The 18,566-nt window shown below is 48.1% G+C and overlaps 1 protein-coding gene across 2 annotated transcripts in view; it reads left to right on the forward strand.

Annotated features, from left to right (window-relative positions):
* Window positions 1–6,452: 6,452 nt before the first annotated feature.
* Flt1 (fms related receptor tyrosine kinase 1) overlaps window positions 6,453–18,566 on the forward strand; it is a 161,927-nt gene continuing 149,813 nt past the window's right edge. Inside the window, exon 1 of one of the 2 annotated variants that reach the window (XM_076923906.1) lies at window positions 6,453–6,855. In XM_076923906.1, the coding sequence (XP_076780021.1) occupies window positions 6,792–6,855 (64 nt within the window). In that variant the 5' untranslated portion in view covers window positions 6,453–6,791. The remainder of the gene's footprint in view (window positions 6,856–18,566) is intronic. The other variant, XM_076923905.1, reaches the window with a different exon arrangement.

Consider the following 18,566-nt stretch of genomic DNA (forward strand, 5'->3'; position numbering starts at 1 on the left):
TCTTCCTCCTCCGGTAGAACCAGCTTTCATCCTGTCCTGCTTCCAGAACACTTGCTTTCTCTCTGCCAATGTAAATCTGTCACTACCTTCAAGACCATTTCCCAGGATCATAACAGATAAGTTTTTAGTACTTATAACTGTATCTTGCTTTTAATTGCTCCAGATTGCTTCCTAATGTTTCATCTATGTGTGGTGTTCTGGGGTTTATTATAAGGTCATTTAGGACAATAATTATATCTTCCAGTATGTATGCCGTATGTATTCAAGAAAGGCAAGTTTCAGGAGTACTAAGTAAGACACGTTTCCTGGACTGTATACCAGGGCCCTTTCCCTTCTGACTGCTCAGTCGGGGCCGTGTGACACTGAGCTAGTGGAAGTTTTAAGTGAAGCAAGGCTATTGAAGATGTGCACACAAATGTTCATGCACGCGCGCACACACACACACACACACACACACACACACAGAGCAATCAGGGGTGATGACAATCCACTCTCAAACTCTGTCGATTTTGGAACCATTTATGATACAGAACCCAGACTGTCTGACAGTAGGCGGGTACAGAAATTAGACACAAGAACTATGAAGGTGGCATAGGGAAGTGAAATACAAAATAACAGCCCTCTACTGTGAACAGTAGCTTCCACAAACTGCCCCAAAGTGGTCACAGGGTGGCTCTGTTGACAGGCTGAAATGACAGCCTCCAGCTCAGCCCATCCTTTGGATTTTCTTCAAGATGATGTTTTAGTTTTAGTTTTTGTTTTTCTTTTTAATGTGTTTAAAGTGGAAAATCCATGAGCAAAACATAAGGGAAAAGGACAAAGGCTGGCCGTGAAGTGACAGATAAAGTCTTGAGATGGACCAGGATGGTAACCAGATAACCCTCTGCGTTTTCCCTGAGGGCTCTTCTCTCTTTTAGGGATCATCTTAATTTTACCCTTTCACTTAGTTTGTTTGTTTGTTTTGTTTTGTTTTTTTAAGACAGGGTGTTTTTCTGTGTAGCTCTGAATATGTATGTTGGACTCACTTTGCAGTACACCCGATGGCCTGCTCTCTCTAAGTTTGAGACCATGTTTGCTGGCCTCAAACTTACAGAGATCTGCTGCCTCTGCTTTCCACGTGCTGGGATTAAACACCGTGCCTGGCTGTCCTGGAACTCAGAGATCCACTCGCCTCTGCCTCCCAAGTGGTAGAATTAAAGGTGTGTGCCACCACCACCACCAGGTTAGTTTTGTTGTTGTTTCCTTTTCTTTTTCTGGATGGCCATGAGTGTCTACTTCTCTCCTGCAAGTTCATCGTTTCTAAATAGGACTCAGTGCCGATGAGCAGTTTACCTGCAGCCTCCCTCGCTGAACCTGCACCTGGGAGTAGAGACGCAAAAGAATGAGCTGTCTTTCCATGATCTGCACAACTTCCACGGGCCTCTCGATGATTCACTCTCTCTTTGATCTATTCTGTTGTATCCCTAGTTAACGATTTTAAAGCAAGAAAATGAAAAGTTTGTTACACACCCAGGGCACATGGAGTCTTAAGCAACTAGCCTGTGGTCTTGATGGCAATCCAGAAAGCACATAGCTGTTTTTATGAAGTTATCAGCAAGAGATATTTTTAAAAGGCAGGAACTTGTCGGGAGCCTGTAGATGAGGGTCTGCCGCGAGCTGCACAGACGGACTTAGGCTTAGGGTCAGGGAAATGGGTAATGACTGCTATCCTGAAAAAGCCATAGGGGTCTCGTCCAGGAGGAAGTTCTGCAAGAGACCTAGATATGAAGGTGTCCATGGAAGAGACTGCTTTGATCTTACGTTGACAGTTGGCCTGTCATGGCTCTTGGGAAGAGGCGGAATAAAGCAAGCTGGACTCCAGAGCTGGGTATGCAGACTAAAAAGAAGAGCCTGGAAAAAGTCCAAAGATCTTATCAACACTAGCAATGCCACCCTGGGCCAGGGAAAGCAGGAGCGAGGGTGTACTGGGCCCATGGCCCCTGGGCAGGCAGAAGCTGATGATGTATGTGTGCACGGGGGTTCATTTCCCCAGCTTCCATCCACCCAGTGTACTGTCCATCTGAGCATCTAGCCCTCTTTGCTCATTTCTCGAACTTTCCATAGACTTTTCTCCTTGCTTGGGAAATAAACTTAACTTTCCGTGGGTACCTGAACGGATGCACATGACATGTATTCTCTCTCTTTCTCTCTAATTAAAAATAAGTGCGTCCGTAATCAATCAATCTTAGCTAGGCATGGTGGTTTTTAATTCATTCATGTTTTTAATCCCAACACTTAGGGAGGCAGAGGCAGGCAGATATTTGTGAATTTCAGGCCAGCCTGGTCTATGTAGTGAATTTGAAGCCAGCTAGGGTTACATAGTGAGAGCCTGTCTACAAAATAAAAACAGTACTGAACTTAAAGAGGAGGAATATAACAGTCATGGACACCTTCATATCTAGGTCTCTTGCAGAACTTCCTCCTGGACGAGTGTTGAGAACCATACTGCCCGGCTTTGTGGGCCAAAATGTTGCGGCCTGCTCTGCTCCACGCTTGGCAGCCACTGTGTCCTGGCCCAAGTTGCCTCTCCAGTCCGAGGGTCAGGGTCTAGCGAGAGAGAGTGTGGGGCAATCGAAGCGAAGAATGGAGACAAGACAGAGGTTCTGATTAAGTCTCAAGTCTCAAGTCTCCTCTATTGAAGGAAAATCTGGGGTATTTATACGCTTTTGCCACATGCCTTGCAGGTGTTGATATGACGTAAGCCTTACAGGCGTCTATAGCGTGGATAGCACGTGCACCGTGCGCCTTAAAGGCATATATGGCCTGGATAGCACGTGGACAGCACGTGAACTGCATGCCTTGCAGGCGTGGCTACCACATGTGCCTTGCAGCTGGGGGCAATAAACAGCAAAACAAAATATGTGGGATATCAGAGTGTGCTTCAGCTGTTGTAGGCTATTGAAAACCAAATCTCTTATCAGGGTATATGGTTCCAGATGGCTGCAAAGATAATCTAGCCGCTTTCTGCTAAAAGTCGGCTCCCAACAGACGAGACCCCTATGGCTTTTTCAGGATAGCAGTCATTACCCATTTCCCTGACCCTAAGCCTAAGTCCGTCTGTGCAGCTCACGGCAGACCCTCATCTACAGGCTCCCGCCAAGTTCCTGCCTTTTTAAAGTACACCCGGTGGCCTGCTGAACTCTTTCAGCCTCTGATTTTACCATTCAGTGGATTTCTCCTTCTCTTACTGATAACGTCATAAATGCCTGCTCAGTCCTGAGTCTATGTCACCTGCAGGGATGTTAATCAGATGCAATCTTCCAAGGGAAGCTGGGAGCAACTTCTAGAACATGTCATTTAAGCAGTGATCAAGGAGACATGGACAGAGAGTCTAGAAATAAAGTTGTATTTGTGACTGGTCAGTCAGTGTACTTGAGAAGTTGTCAGAGCAATGAAGAGGCACTTGGAACAGGAGTCCAGGGCCTGGCACAGCAGCTAAGCAGAAGGACCTCCCTCCGCTCCTGCTTACAGGACTGGGGACCAAATCTAGGGACCTTGTGCATATTAGGTGTCCCGTGGTCTGCTGCTGGACCGTACCCCTAGGACTTGGGTGGCTGAAATAAACAAGACTCTCTTGTTGTGGTTCTAGCCTGTTGATTCATTTCTGGTCAATATAACTGTAAGGTACCTCACTGTCCCAAGATGTCATAGGAGGCTTGTTGGCTTGTTTTTGCTTCCAACAGTGCATAAGGATTTGACAAGAGCATCAGCTGTGTGCAAACAAGCTCTGTGTTCTGTGTCAACGAGGATTCTTCTTCAACAACCAAGCTTGATGTCACCCTGCCTCTTCCTCTTCTTCCTCTTCCTCCTCCTTCTGTAGATCAGCTCTGAGCTCCCCTCCTGTCTCACCCATTGATGCTCCAATGCTCTTACTCAGTCATGGATATTTAAGCCCCTGGCTGGACAACAGTGTGCTCCTGAATGGGGCAAGAGAGACACTTGAAGAGAATGTAGCTGATAACACGGAGAGTGTCTGGTTTTGCTAGGCAAGCAGGAGATGAAACGTTCTTTTGTACGTGGGCAGGAAGCAAGCAGATAACCTACTGCAAATAGCCTTTCATACATACTGAGCCTGTTGAATTTGATCTTTCCCATCAGTGGTATCTAGAGAACCTCTTTCACGACTGATTTAGTTACAAGAGGCCAGTAGCCCATTATTCAATGGTAACAACCCCTTTTGGGGGAAAGGATTAAATCTTAGTCCTTTATTCTCCATATCAAAGTGAAGTTGAAATGGCCAATGAAACAGTTTGTATCATTTAAACATTCTTAATAATAATAATAATAATAATAATAATAATAATAAATAATGCAACCTACAAAAGAAATATATCAGTGTAGGAGTTGCTGGCTGAAATTAAAAGTCTGAGACTTTTCAAAAGAATAGTTGGAGGAACGTATGGAAGACCACAGCATATAATCTTTAGCTACGTTCAATTACGAGACCATTAATCTTAGACAACTGAGCGATATTTTAGCATTGTTGATGCACAGCTTAAGGTATAGATGGTTTTGGCTGTCAGTCAAATACCTGTCTGGCTTCAATAAAGTCGTTGTGGGATCATTTCTGGCAACAAACTCCTAAGTATCTCCTTTAGTATTTAAAAACCTTTTAAAATTTTAGTATTCAAAATGCCTTTTGAAACCAACGCATTAAATTAAACCTTTGGGGACTAGTACAAAGGACACTTCCCCCAAGTTAGTAGTTCCCCTCCCTGGTCTTCCCCTACAATAGCCCGTGTTTCTGTGCTCATGGTGGGCTTCATGCCCCTCTAGAATCGTGAACCTTCTCCGTGTTGGTGTTGTGTCTCTTGGTTTCTTGATGTGTCAGCCTGCTCAGCGCAACCCCTCCTCCAGCCTCAGCGGTGAAGTGTTTCCAATTGGCAAGCTCCCCCCAGCCCGAACACCTGCCGCTGCTTTAAAGGGTTGTGCGGACCTCCCTCGTGGAAGATGCGTGGGCGTGACGAGAGCTCTTAGGAGAGACAGAGGGACAATTTGACCGTGTGGGTGTGTCTCAAGCCGTCTGCGGCTGCAGAGTCAGATGGGAGAATTGTAACTACCTAGTGCGGGCCATTCGCGGGATTCCTGCTAGGAGAGCAATTTGAGGCGCCGGAGACAGAGCGGAGTACTGACCCTGTGCAGGGCTGTAGAGAAATCAGAACCGGGTGGGGAAGTCCGCAGGTGAGCTGCGGCTCATAGCGGCTTTTCCTTTCTCCTTGACCACGAAGGAGAGAGGAATCTCGCTTGCCCTGGCTCAGAGGCTCCCGGTGCCCTAGTAGAGCTGCGGGGGGTGGTGGCCCAGACTCTCTTAGCAATGAGGCAACTCGGGTTGCGCAACCTTCCCTACCGGAGGTTTAGTCTAGTCCTTCAGGAAAAGCCTCTGGTCGCATTTAGGAGCCATTTTATCACGGGCATCTGGCAGGTTACAATGAGGCTATTTTTCAAACCTGCGTATTTACAGGGACAAGACTGGGCTGCTCCGGGGAGGCCGGGACGACTTCAGCCTTCCAGTTAATGGATACATAATTGGGGAACAACGTGGAATTAGTGTCATCGTAAATGATCTAGTGTCTCAAGTTAATTTCACCCGTTTTTGTTCCAAGAACATTCGAGTCAGTCATCTTTGGCTAGCCGGCTTCCACCAAAAAAGATTTCTTTTCCATCCAGCGTTTCAGACATAGAGTTCAAGTTCTTGGCCCTTACAAGTTGCAGGAGCGTGTCTCACGCCTTGGCTTTTTAAAAAGGTAACATGTTATTCCTTGTTTTGCTTCTAGGAAGCAGAGGGTTGAGGAAATGGCTTGGGCGGGTGCATTAATGCAGCCGAAAAAGACACAAGACTCCCCTCCCTTGGGACCCGCGCGGCCCCGCGCTCTTTCCGAAGGTGCCTGGCAAGGCGTCCGGTTCCTTCGGACGCTCCGGGTCCAAGTGCCTTAAGCGGAGGGTCTCTGGCGCCTTCCTTCGCTGTCTGGGAACAGTCTGGCGGGGTCAGGGACCGGCGGGACCGCTCGGGAGAGGGCTCGACTGCGTCTCGTTCCTCAGTGCCAGGGACACCGTCGCGGGGGCGCGGCCAGCTTCCCTAGGATAAGACTTCCCGCCCCGGGGGCAGGGCGGTGCACTTAGCCGGTCCCCTCCTCAGTTTCGGGCGGTCACCAGAGCTGAGTAAGCCCGGTGGAGGGAGCTGGGCAAGGATTTCCTGAGAGCCATGGGCAGGAGGGGGCGGGGGCAGCAGGGCACGGAGCAAGGACCCTGAACCTGAGAACCTGCCCGGGGACCCGCGCGCCTAGCGCCACCGCACGCGCACTCCGGCCCCCCAGGCCACCCGCCCTCTCCGGCCCCCGCCCCTCCGGGAGGAAGAAGAGGGTAGGTGGGGAGGCGGATGAGGGGTGGGGGACCCCTTGACGTCACTGGAAGGAGGTGCCGGGGTAGGAAGTGGGCTGGGGAAAGTTATAAATCGCCCCCGCCCTCGGCTGCGCTTCAGCGAGGTCCTCGGGAGGCTCGGAGCGCGCTGGCGGACACTCCCCGGAGGTAGTGGCAGTGGTGGTGGCGGCTGCTCGGAGCGGGGCTCCGGGACTCAAGCGCAGCGGCTAGCGGACGCGGGACAGCGAGGACCCCCACCCCCACCCCCTCGACTGCAGACGCGGAGAAGAGCTCTCGCGTCGCCAAGCAGGAGCCGGAGGGGACCGGCTCGGGCGGCTGCGCCGTCGGCCTCGGAGAGCGCGGGCACCGAGCCAGCAGGCCGAGTCGCGCTCACCATGGTCAGCTGCTGGGACACCGCGGTCCTGCCGTGCGCGCTGCTCGGGTGTCTGCTTCTCACAGGTGAGGCGCGCCAGGGACCACGAGTTGGAGCTCGGCGGTGATGGGCAGCCACGGGGTGGTCCGAGGGAGGGAGACTACAACCCGGGAAGCGAGCTCCGGGGGAGCCGGGGACACTTGTAGCAGTGGGTACGCCTCGGGACACACAACTTGTTTTTTTTCCCTCCCCCAGTGGGCGCCGCTGGAAGTTGGCATCACCTCTTAAACTCTCCTTAGCTCCACGCTGGGGTCAGAGCCAGATTGCCTGTCGGGTGTAGCCACAGCCGCTAGTCCCCTGCCCGGCTCCCGGGTAGGCGCTCACTCCTTAGATTCTGGGAGTGCGGATCACCACATGGGTGGACCTGTCTGCATCCAGAGCCTGCTCCCAGGCTGCGGCTGAGTCCTCAAGGACTAGCTGGAGCGAGTTAGATGTCAGAGAGGTTGCCTGGGGCTGGACAGAGAAGGGGTCCTTAGCGATGAGCTGGCTCCTCCACCAGAGCAAAGAAGGAGGACAAATTTGGGAGGGGTCCCGTGCCTGCGGCGAGCAGATGGAACCTAGAAAAGGGCCAGCTCTGATTCCCGTACTCGCTTGGGACCGACTGGAGGAAGTTGGGGACCGGGGTTTCTTCTCCGCAGTTTCACTGAGCGCAGTCTCCCGAGTGGGGCCTCCAAGGGTGCGGGGTGGATGTGCGGTCCAGGTCATTGGAATGAGTAACTCAAAGCGACCCGGCAGCCTAGGGTCCAGTCTTCAAGTTTTGGAAGTTTAAGCCCTACCTTTAGGTTATGAATCTAGAAAAAAAAAAAACAAACAAACAAAAAAAACAAAAAACTGACAGTTTAGACCCAAAGCTGTTTTAAGAAGTGGGTGAAGTATGCGCACCTCCTAAATCAGCCTTCGCTGGGAAGTGAAAAGCGCGGGGTGGGGGACCTCAGGGACCAGCAGATTTTAGGAGCATTTAATGTGGGGACCCTTGTCATCCAGGAGTCAAAAAACCTGAGGGACCCGGGAACTCTAATTCCAGATCTGCAGGCGGGAGGGGCGAAGGGTCATGTGAGATCCCTTTGCACAGAGACGGATACCAGAGCAGAGCGTGTTTCTTTAAAGCGTGGTTGGGAAAGAACATAGAAAATGAAGAGTCAGGTACAATAGTAATGGCCTCAGAAGGAAAGGCAGCAAGGATTTTAAAGGTAGTAAAAATGAGCCTTTTGGAATGCGAAGACTGTACTTCGTTTCAAAGTAAACCAGGGGTTTATAGTTAAAATGGATTGAAATGGCAAAGCCAGAACCCGACGTGGGCTGGTTAGGTTCTAAAATAATGATATTAAACGATTTATTGTATTTTTCTGTTTCACAAATGTTTTTGAAGAGCTGCTTATATGAAAATATAACCGCTTAGAGAGTTTAAATACTGATTTATTATATAAAATTTATTATATTTATTATATAAACCAGTATTAAATGCTGATTTATTATATATAGCTTTAAAAATTACTGCAAACCCCCAAGTTACAGAAGGAAAAACACACGTGTTATTGGATTTTCTGCTTTACACACGTTACCTTTACTTTTTAATTTTAAAATATGGTTGATTTTAGCTAAGTGCAATTTTATCCGCAGAGGCAGATTGAAGCAGTACGGGATTTTGTACGGAGTCGCTTTGCGCCGCTAGCCAGGCGCTGAGCCCCATCAGGTGTTATAGCCTCAATATTTATTAGTTACCAACGCCATAACGACCATACTTTCAAGCCCTCTCTGTAGCTATCGAGACCACTCGATACTACTCAGACTGTCTCTATAAAAGGTCAGTCTTGTTTAGCTCCACACCCTTGATTAGCACCACACCAGCGTGCTCTCGTGTGCTCGCTCATCTCTCCCTCCCTCCCTCGCTGTCTCTGTCTCTCTTCCCCTCCCTTCCTTCTTCCCTCTCCCCCTCCCCTGTCCTCCCTTACTTTTCTTTAAGCAGCTGACATTTAGCGTTAGGTAGAACTAATTAGAAATACTTAAATTGTGGGATTAGGGTGTGTGGGGGGGATGATATTCCCAATAGTAACTTGGAGTTAAAATAAAAATTATGCAAATAATAGCAGCTAGGTGTGAGGGCCATGTCGGTGTCCTGAGAACTCAAGGACTAAGGCAGAGGGGTGGTGAGTTCTAATAACCAAGCATGGACATTGGCTACGGAGCCACTTAAAGTCAGTCCGAACAACACAACTAATAATAATTAATAATAATACCTATTCCCAAATTAAATAGAATGCATTTCTCATATATAGTTTTACATAGTCATTTCTATTTTTTTTTCCCTCCAAGGCTTACAGAGTTGTGCTTTTCTGAAATTTTCATATTTTAGGATGGTCATTATTTGGGACTCTTATGGGTCCATGTTGTTTTCCAACTGATCAGTCATCTTGCAGATGAACTGTGAACTAGGGTTTCTTTTTAAAAAAATAGTTTTAGTGCAGCATTACTTTTTTTTCTGGTTGAAAAGTCTTTAATAGGCTATATAGTTTCTTTTTAAGTGATCCCCCCACTGGCATTTTTCCTTTAAAAATGGAGAGATTAGAAAATACAGTTGATTTTGTTTGGTTTTGTTTTTATTTTATTTTTCTCTATGCAAGAGTTTTCCTGTGTGGCCCTGGCTGTCCGGGAACTTGCTTTGTAGACTAGGCTGGGCTCTGCCTCCTCCTGTGCTGGGATTAAAGGTGTGGCCCAGCCACCTGGCCTAAAGATGGCTGATTTCCAAAGTCTCCTTCTCAACCATGAAATTCAGTGAACAGATTCCACAAAGCAAACAGAATGGGGTCCTTCCGTCTTCCAGGCTTCCTCCATTCTTATGCGTGTTAATGGGTGCTAAGCCTTTTGATACTGGCTGCTGAGCTAGCTTGCTGCTGTTCTCAGGGATCACACCTTATCTTTCTCTCTGTAGACTGCACAGGACCAGCCAACTGACTTGGTCTTTAGTGGGCTTACTTTTGCAGGGGTGGGTGGGCTGATGGAGGATGCCATCCAGAATGCCTCAGCCACTAGCAGAATGTGTGACTATAACAGAGACTAACTCACACTACCCATACTGAGGATGTCTGTCACTTTAAGCCCCTACCCTGTATTTCTTGCTAAAAAAAAAAAAAAAAACTTACTATTTATTAGTTTTTGGTTTTGTTTTGTTTTAAACAGCTGTGTTCTAAAACTGTTCCAGATTACAACAAGGCTACTAAACTTCTTATTTAATAATTAAACCTATTTTTGTGACTTCTAATAGACCAACCAAGTAATTACTTTTTTTTTTTTTTTCTCTCCAAAAACTATGGGGGCATTTCTGAATCCTTGAATGCATATAATGTAGAACTTGAAGTGATATATCCACCCCGCGGGGGGGGGGGGGGAGAGGCTTTATAGTGACACTCCCCCCCCCCCAGCTCCCTGAGGGAAATGGTGTGGTGTAAAACAACAGAATTGTGGCTGGTCTCTATCCTGACTTGTGCTGTGAAGCTAAGAGAGAGTAAGAAATGGAGCAAGTGGTTTCTGTGCTTTTAATTGTGTGAGAGAGAGGAGAGCCTGGGGATAAAAAGAGAATTCAAGAAGCCGGGAACTAGTGAGCAGGGTTTGGCTCAGCACACACTGGGTGCTGTGCGGTCATCGCAGGTTAAGAACCATTTTTCAATGTACTTGATACTGTGCATAGAGGGAGTTAGGATATTTGAAGATCGCAGCAGGCTCCCTTTATTTTAAGTTGAAATATATTATGCCACGAGCAGCTGAAAGCATAAAAAAGAAAACCATGTTGTGTTGGATTTAGCTTATAAGACGTGGCCCCTGCCAGATGCTTTCCAGGATTGCCGTGAGGCCGAGTACTGGTGGTTAAATTGCTGGACCTTACTCCAGACTGAAGGAAATGGGAGGAACGGAGTATCTGGGGGAACGGGAGGGAGAGAGAAGCCTCTGACTTAGCATGCAGCACTGTCAGGGGTGTGTGGGGGGGTGTTCACTAAGGAAATGGTTCTACCCAGTCTGCTGAAGATAGTGAACTAGATTTCCTGCATTGTTGCTGGGCGGATGTGGGGGTGGGGGGGATGTCAAGAATTTCTGGGCATTTCCCATCCGCCTTTGCAAACCTGGATGCCTCAAGATCATTTCTGATTCCTGCCTCTGTTTTCTATGTCCTCCTTGAGAGGGAGACTCCTCGATCTTGTCATTTCTCTCTCTCTCTCTCTCTCTCTCTCTCTCTCTCTCTCTCTCTCACACACACACACACACACACACACACACGTACGTTTATTTCGAGAGCTCCATGAGGCTCAGCTTCAGAAGTAGAGATATTTTCTCAGCTCCAGTGGCCAGTGGCACACCCAGGATGACACCCTGAAGGTCAACCCGCAGTCTACATTTCTGAAGCATTTGTGCATTTTCTCCACACGGACAAAGGGGAGAGATACAGCTATTCATTGATTGAGCACTTCCATCCATTCTCCGTAAACCGTGATACCTACTTACATTTATAGCAACAGTAGTAGTTTGTGGTGGTAGAGATCAAATCCAGGATCTCTCAGCAGCTCAACAAAGGCTCTACCACTGAGCTACCCTCCCAACATCTCCTTAATCATGAGATTGTCTTCCATTAAAGCTCGTGGGGGAAGGTGTTAAATTAAGAACCTTAATTCCCTGGGGTACACACCTCTGATCTCAGCACTCAGGAGGTAGAGGCAGACTGATCTCTGTGAGTTCAAGGCCAGCCTGGTTTATAGAGTGAGTTCCAACACAGCCAGGCTTACACAGAGAAACCCTGTCTCAAAATAACAAAACAACCCCCCCCCAAACTAAAAACAAACAAAAACAAGCAAACAAAAAGCTTAAAAGCCATAGCTGCTCAGTAGCCCATGAAGATAGAGTTGAGAAGATTCGTTTTTCCTGTGAGCCCTTGGGTTTCCTCTCTGGAATAGCCATGTTGTATGGTGCTGATTTAATCTGTCATTTGGTTCCTTCACCTTCTGTCCCACCTATGTTAACTCTGCCCCTCCTTCCTAGTGCTGGGCCACCTCGGGCATCATTGGTCTCCTTTTTAACCCCTACCTCCCTACCTGGGAGACCCAGGGCAGCAGGGCAGCTCCTCCTGGTAGCACCGGACAGAATGAGGGCTTCTCCCTGCCCTCCTGGGACCTGCGTATGCAGCCTCCCGTGGCGTCTCACACCTGCACTGTCTGTGTGTTAGCTGCCTGTGCCCTTCATCTTTGGGGAAGAGCCTGTGTCGACGTTTTTCAGAAATGTTGCTGGAGAGGATAGATGAGTAGGTCACCACACAGCCCTCTCAGGGACACCTACCCCTGAGAGCCACGGATGCTTTAATTCATGCTTATTCATGTGTTCTCGCCTGCCCGCTGGGCCTCTGGGATTACTTAATGGGATTGTTCCCAATAGCTGTGTGCATGTGGGACATCACACCTTACCCCATAAACACGTGTGATTATTTTCTCAGTTACTGATTGAGAGAAAATTAAGGGCTAGAGAGATGACTCAGTGACTAAGAGCAGTTACTCTCTCTGAGACCAGAGCTCAGTTTCAGTACCCAGGTTGGGCAGCTTGCAACCACCTGTGGCTCCCAAAGATCACAGCTCTCTTCTAGTCTCTGAACGTACCCCACACAGGGCTGACACGCAGACGCACGCGCACCACTTTTTTAAAAAAAAGGTTTATTTACTTATTTTATATATGTGAGTGTTCTGTCTTCACACACACCAGAAGAGGGAATCAGACCTCATTATAGATGGTTGTGAGCCACCCTGGGTGCTGGGAGTTGAACTCAGGACCTCTGGAAAAGCAGCCAGCGCTCTTAATTGGTGATCTCTCTCTCCAGCCCCACACATCAGTTTTTTTTTGTTTTTTTTTTTTTAAGATTAAAACATTAAACGCAAAGAAAGAACCAGACAATAACTGATAATAAAACTATAATCTCTGAATTTGTTTCTTTGCTTATATATTTATATATTTACTTTTATTTCATGTACACTGGTATTTTACCTGCGTGGATTTCTGTGTGAGGGTGTCAGAGACCCTGAAACTGGAGTTATACATGGTTGTAAGCCACTCTGTGTGTGTGCTGGGAATTGAACCTGGGTCCTCTGGAAGAGCAGCCAGTGCTCTTAACCTCTGAGCCACTTCTCTAGCCCACATCACTGAATCTTTTTTTTTTTTTTTTTTTTTTTAAAATCTGTATCTATGGTTTGAGCTCAAGTTGGTTCCTTTCTCCACCCTACCCCTACCCTGGACATGCTCACAACACACTCCAACACCCTTCTTAATATATGTTCTATAGCCAACAGTATCAGTATGTGCGTGCATGTGCACATGCGCACCACGCGCGTGCATACACACACACACACACACACACACACAAACACACACACACACAGGATATCAGAATTGGTCATTTTCAAAATCCCCAGGTGCTTTTTATTGTCACATTCAAAATGGAGAGACATGGATTTAGTGAGGGATTTGTGGTCATCTCCAGTACCAGGCTCCAGTTCCTCTGCCCTCACACCCTAGCCATGGCCTTTGGCTGTATGATTAAGAGACAATGGGCAGGCTAACCCCAAGCCTTTCCTGGCTCCCACATAGGTCTTATGGCCAGTGGGACTCCTGCATCCTATTTCTAGTCTCTTTACACAGACCCAGGCTTAGCTCAGCCCTCTAGTCAAAGCAGACAGATGTCGTCCTAAGGAAGCCATAACTAATCAAATGATCGATGTCTTAGCATGGATTTAATGGAGCATAGTAAGAACAGCACTAACTAGCTAAGATTTAACAAGAAATGAAGCTCTGTGAGGCTTTTGCATCCAAACACTAGAATGAACCCTGGAGGCCCTCGATGCCATTTTCCAGAATGTTTGGATGCACAGAGAGGTATCACTGCCTGGTACAATGGCTGCCAGAACCTATGTTCTCCCTCTGGCTGGGAGGCCAGTATGTTTTGTGTCTGTACTCTGGCCTCGAAATGCCACAGTCCTGGCCAGCACTTTAGAGTCTGTTCGCAGACATACACACTGCTCCTGGGTACATGTCAGCAGGTCTGTCCTCCCATTGCATGGGTGGGGTCTACATGGGATTTCCTTTCAAGCCACAGACCCACCCTTGTAGCCTACAGAGGCAAAGCTCTTAACAATTACCAGATTCTTTTGTTGAAAGAGGCCTCAAGTGAACCTGGGCTGACCAAAAAGCCTTGGCTCTCATTATATACACAAATATAAAATCACCCAAATTTGAGACCACTTTCAGCAAAACCCCGATGAGGACTTAGCCCGCCAAAGGATTGCTGGAGAATCTTTGTTACTGTACAGCCCTGGTCCTCAGCCTGGGCTGTCTGTTAGTCAATTTTAGGAGCCACAAGAATCCGCTTACTGTCTCAGCACCCTTAACTAGCTTACTCCATGTTTTTGGTAGGACCCGAGCATTGATCATTTTAAAGCACAAGAGGATTTCGTTAGCCAGCTGAGAAAATCACAAGCAACTTTAGGGCTGGAGAGATGGCTCAGTGGTTTAGAGCACTTTGATTAAAGTCCTCAGGATCGTGCAGCAAGCGCTTTGCCGCCTGATCTATCTCCTTCATCCCTGACAGCTTGCTTTTCTAACAAGTTCTGGGTGAGGCTGATATACCTGGCATCCTTGGGGACCACAACTTAGGGCTCATTCTCGGGGCCTGGACGTGTGGGAGGCAACTACCCAGGTGTTGATCTGGAACAGACACTAAATAAATCATGTCTAGACTGGTGGGAAGGAAACAGTTTCATAGGATTCCCACCAGAAATCCCATCAGTGGATTTCGACAAAGGAAATACCTAGGCACCAAGGGCAGAGCCAAGTGTATCCAGCCAATGTGACTAAATCAACTTGCCTTCTAAGAGCTGGTGTGCTCTGCTGGTTGAATGGTGGGAGCTAGAAGCCAGAATTGAATGCAAATTCAGACAACACAGCTAACAGTGTCCCCAAACCCATATTCCTTCACAAGGCACTCAGCCTCCCTCTTCCTAGTTCATCACTGATCGTGGTCAAGTTATAAGCCACCCAGGGCACCTGGAGCACCGTGGTCTAACCCCATGACATTCCAGTGGGCCCTGGAAGATGCTCTCTGAAGACTCACTGACGGTTTGCTTCACCATGGAGACTCCCTGCCTTGGTCTTCCTGGCTGGGGTCAGTGTCCTTGACTTTGGTGACTGACTTCTGGACCTGCTAGATAAAAAATGCTGATACATGATGTCTGTATTGTCCAAAGCCACTGCTTGGTGGGGATGTGACACTTGAATTCTCCTTGGGAGACTCCAAATCCCAGGCAGCATCCTTTTCCTCCAGAACACTAGGGATTCTTCTCCGGTGTTTGATGTGATCATGGGTGGCACCTTTATCCTCACACACAGAGGCCAATAGCTATTTGTATCTTCCATCGATGTAAGCAGAGCAAGCTGCCCCCACACTTGGTGGCCCATGTCAGCCGGGTACTTCTCAGAATGCTGCAGGTTAGACTTCTGGCCTCTCTGCTGGTAGTTTCCTTTAGCTCTCGCCTGAGTCTCTTGGACAGCCACAGTCCATGGCAGTTTCCCTGAGAACTTGGTACTGGGGTCCCCTCCCATGTGGCCTTTCCTTCCTCAGTGGTGCAGCTGAGGCTCTCTCACACAGAGGCTGGAACCTTCCTACAGTTCACTGTATGGTGTCTGCAAGGTGTCTGAAGGCCTGCATTCTGGAATTCCCACATCACTCTGTCACATTCTATTGCTCGAAGCTAGACCTGGCCCAGATTCCTGGGCTGGGGAGGAGGCTTCTTCTGAGGGGAGGAACAACACCATGTGACACTTCCACTTTGCTTTTCCGTCTTGGCTAGAGTTCGGCTAAGAAAATTATAGTAGCTGATAAATAATAATGAGTGCTAAAATAATGCCTTGGCCCTCACAACAGGCCTTGGGCAAGATGCTACACTGACCTATGGGACAGGGTTCCCATTCATAAATCTTGTTCGCCAGGGTTAGCCTGGCGTGCTGACTTGGCAGAGCAGGCTCAGGATTTTTGTGATTCCAGTGAGGGAGTCAGCTGGTCCTGGAGGCTGAGTGTTAGCTGTTTTGTGGCAGCAGCAGCAGCTGCTCCTCCTCCTCCTCCTCCCTCCTCCTTCCCTTCCTCTCTCTCTCACTTTCTTCTCCTCCTCTCCCTCCTCCCTCTTCCCTTTCTCCCTCTTCCTCCTCCTCCTGCTCCTCCTGCTCCTCCTGCTCCTCCTCTTCCTCTGTTTCTTCTTCCTTCTCTCCTTCTTCCTCCTTCCCCTCCCTTCTTCCTCTTCCTCTTCTTCTCCTTCTCTTCCTCCTCCCCCTCCCCTTCTTCCTCCTCTTCCTCCCCCTCTCCTTCTTCCTCTTCCTCTTCTTCCTCTTCCTCCTTCTTCCTCCTCCTCCTTCCCCTCCCCTCCTCTTCTTCTTCTTCCTCTGTTTCTTCTTCCTCCTCTCCTTCCTCCTCCTCCTTCCCCTCTCCTCCTTCTCTTCTTCCCCTTCCTCTTCCTCCTCCTCCTCTTCTCCTCCTCCTCCTCTTCTTCTCTTCCTCCTCTTCCTTCTTCTTAAGCTAGCCTCACTGTATCACCCTGGCTGTTCTGGAATTCACACTATAGACCAGGCTAGCCTCAAAAACAGAGATCTGCCTGCCTCTGCCTCCCTAGTGCTGGGATTAAGAGCACGTACCACCATGCCCTGCAGCTCTGTAGCTTCTTGAGGTCTTAGCCCATGAATCCTTACCCTTGACCCTCTTCTGTAGAGACAGAGAAGCTGTGGTGGGTGGTGTGTGTGTGTGTGTGTGTGTGTGTGTGTGTGTGTGTGTGAAGCGACTTCTACCCTAGCTGTCTGGTGCTTTCGCTTACATGTCTCACTGGGTCCCCAGTGGGTGTTGCTCACAGCACCAAGTGATTTCTACTGACAGAACAGTGTGGCGAGCACCATGGTGCCACCTTTATTGCCACTCCATCGGTGCGAAGTGGAAACAGGGTACAGGGGCTCTCCTTGGTACACCAGGCTTCTGGGAAAGTGATGGCTGTCTCCGGTAGTATGGAAAGCTGGAGTTATCAGAACCTGCCTTTTGTCAGTCCCCGAAGTCCCTCTTGGTGTGTTGCAATCCAACTGAAAAGCAGAGACGGAGAAAGAGCCTTCATGGGGTTCAGGAGGTGGTGTTTGTTTTCTCTGGGCCGCCCGAGTCAGTCTGTCCTTGGAGTTCCGCCATCCTCAAGGAATGTGAGAAGCCACTGCTACTCCATCTTAAAGTGGCCCCGGGAGATTTCACTACCGTGTGTTGAAGACTCTGTTAAGATCTCAATTAAGGCAGACTTATCTCCTTGTGGGCTTTCTTATTATGGATAACCAAGAACATTCACCAAGATATCAGAATAGGATCCCCAAAGCCATTATGAACACGGTATGACATGTCCTTCCAAAGTGCAAAGGGTCATGGGCTGAGGGTGGCACCTGAGTCTGCAGAGCTCACATGGAGAGGGTCTGGAGTAAACGTTAGGGCTGCTCTCTGATGGTTTCCAGGAATCCCATGTTCCTCCAGCACCCTCTATACCCTGGACCTCAGAGACTTGGTGCTTCCTAGGGGTGAAGCGGGGCATGTCAGGAGTGTATTATATATACATGAAGGTAAATGCTCTGTGTACCGGAGGGAAGGCGGATGCTCATTCTGTCCCCCAGAAGGGGAAGAGGAAGAGATCCGGATTCAGAGGGACTCCTCTGCAGGCTTGGAGCACACAGGCTTCTTGGTACCCATCCAACATCGGCACTTTCAGCTTTGATGGAACCGTGAGGCTGGGGGATAATTGGGTGACTTGCTGAGAGCCACACACTGTGGATCAGCCAGGCTGGAATTCAAATATGTTTTTCTTGACTCCAAAATCAGTCCTCTCCCCCAACATTCTCCCAAAATTGCTTGACTGAGGAAGCCTTGGGATTCAAGAAAAGGCAACAGGTTTTGTTTTGGGGATTAGAATAAAAAGCCAGTGCATCTGTGGGAAGACAATGGTTCAAAGGCCTTTGGTAGAGGCAGTTGTTTTCAGTCTGAGGTTGATTTTCTCAGTTGAGTTCTTATACAGTGAATGACAGTGGAAGCTTGTGTGTATGTGTATATGTGTGTATGTATGTTTATGCGTGTTTGAGTATGTGTGTGTGCGAGTGTGTATGTGTGTATGTAGGTGTAGATATGTTTATATGAGTATGTATGTGTATATGTCTGTGTGTATATGTTTATATGAATGTTATGTGTGAATGGATGTGTTTATGTGTGTGAGAGTGTGTATATGTGAGAGTATGTATGAGTGTGTATATATGATGTTTGTGTGTACATGTAGGTGTGTGTATGTGTATATATGTATGTGAGAGTATGTATGTGTGTATGTGCGTGTTTATATGTATGTGAGTGTGTATGTGTGTGAGTATGTATGTGTATGTTTGTGTATGTATGTGTGTAAGTGTGTATATGTGTATGTTTGTGTGTGTGTGAGTGTGTGTGTGTGTGTTGTGCTGTGACTGGACACTGAGCAACTCTGAACATTGGATAACGCTCACTGACTGAGCTGGACTCAGCTGCACCTTGTCAGATCCTCTCCTTTCTTCTCTCTCTCTCTGTTCAGATCTGCAAAAAGTCAAGAAAGAGAAAGAAATATTAACTTGTTTGTCCTAATACTCAGAGAGTGACAGACACTGTTTCATCCCCAGAGTAGACCACAGT

This window comes from Arvicanthis niloticus, chromosome 24, assembly GCF_011762505.2.
Source record: "Arvicanthis niloticus isolate mArvNil1 chromosome 24, mArvNil1.pat.X, whole genome shotgun sequence".
Taxonomy (NCBI): Eukaryota; Metazoa; Chordata; class Mammalia; order Rodentia; family Muridae; genus Arvicanthis; species Arvicanthis niloticus.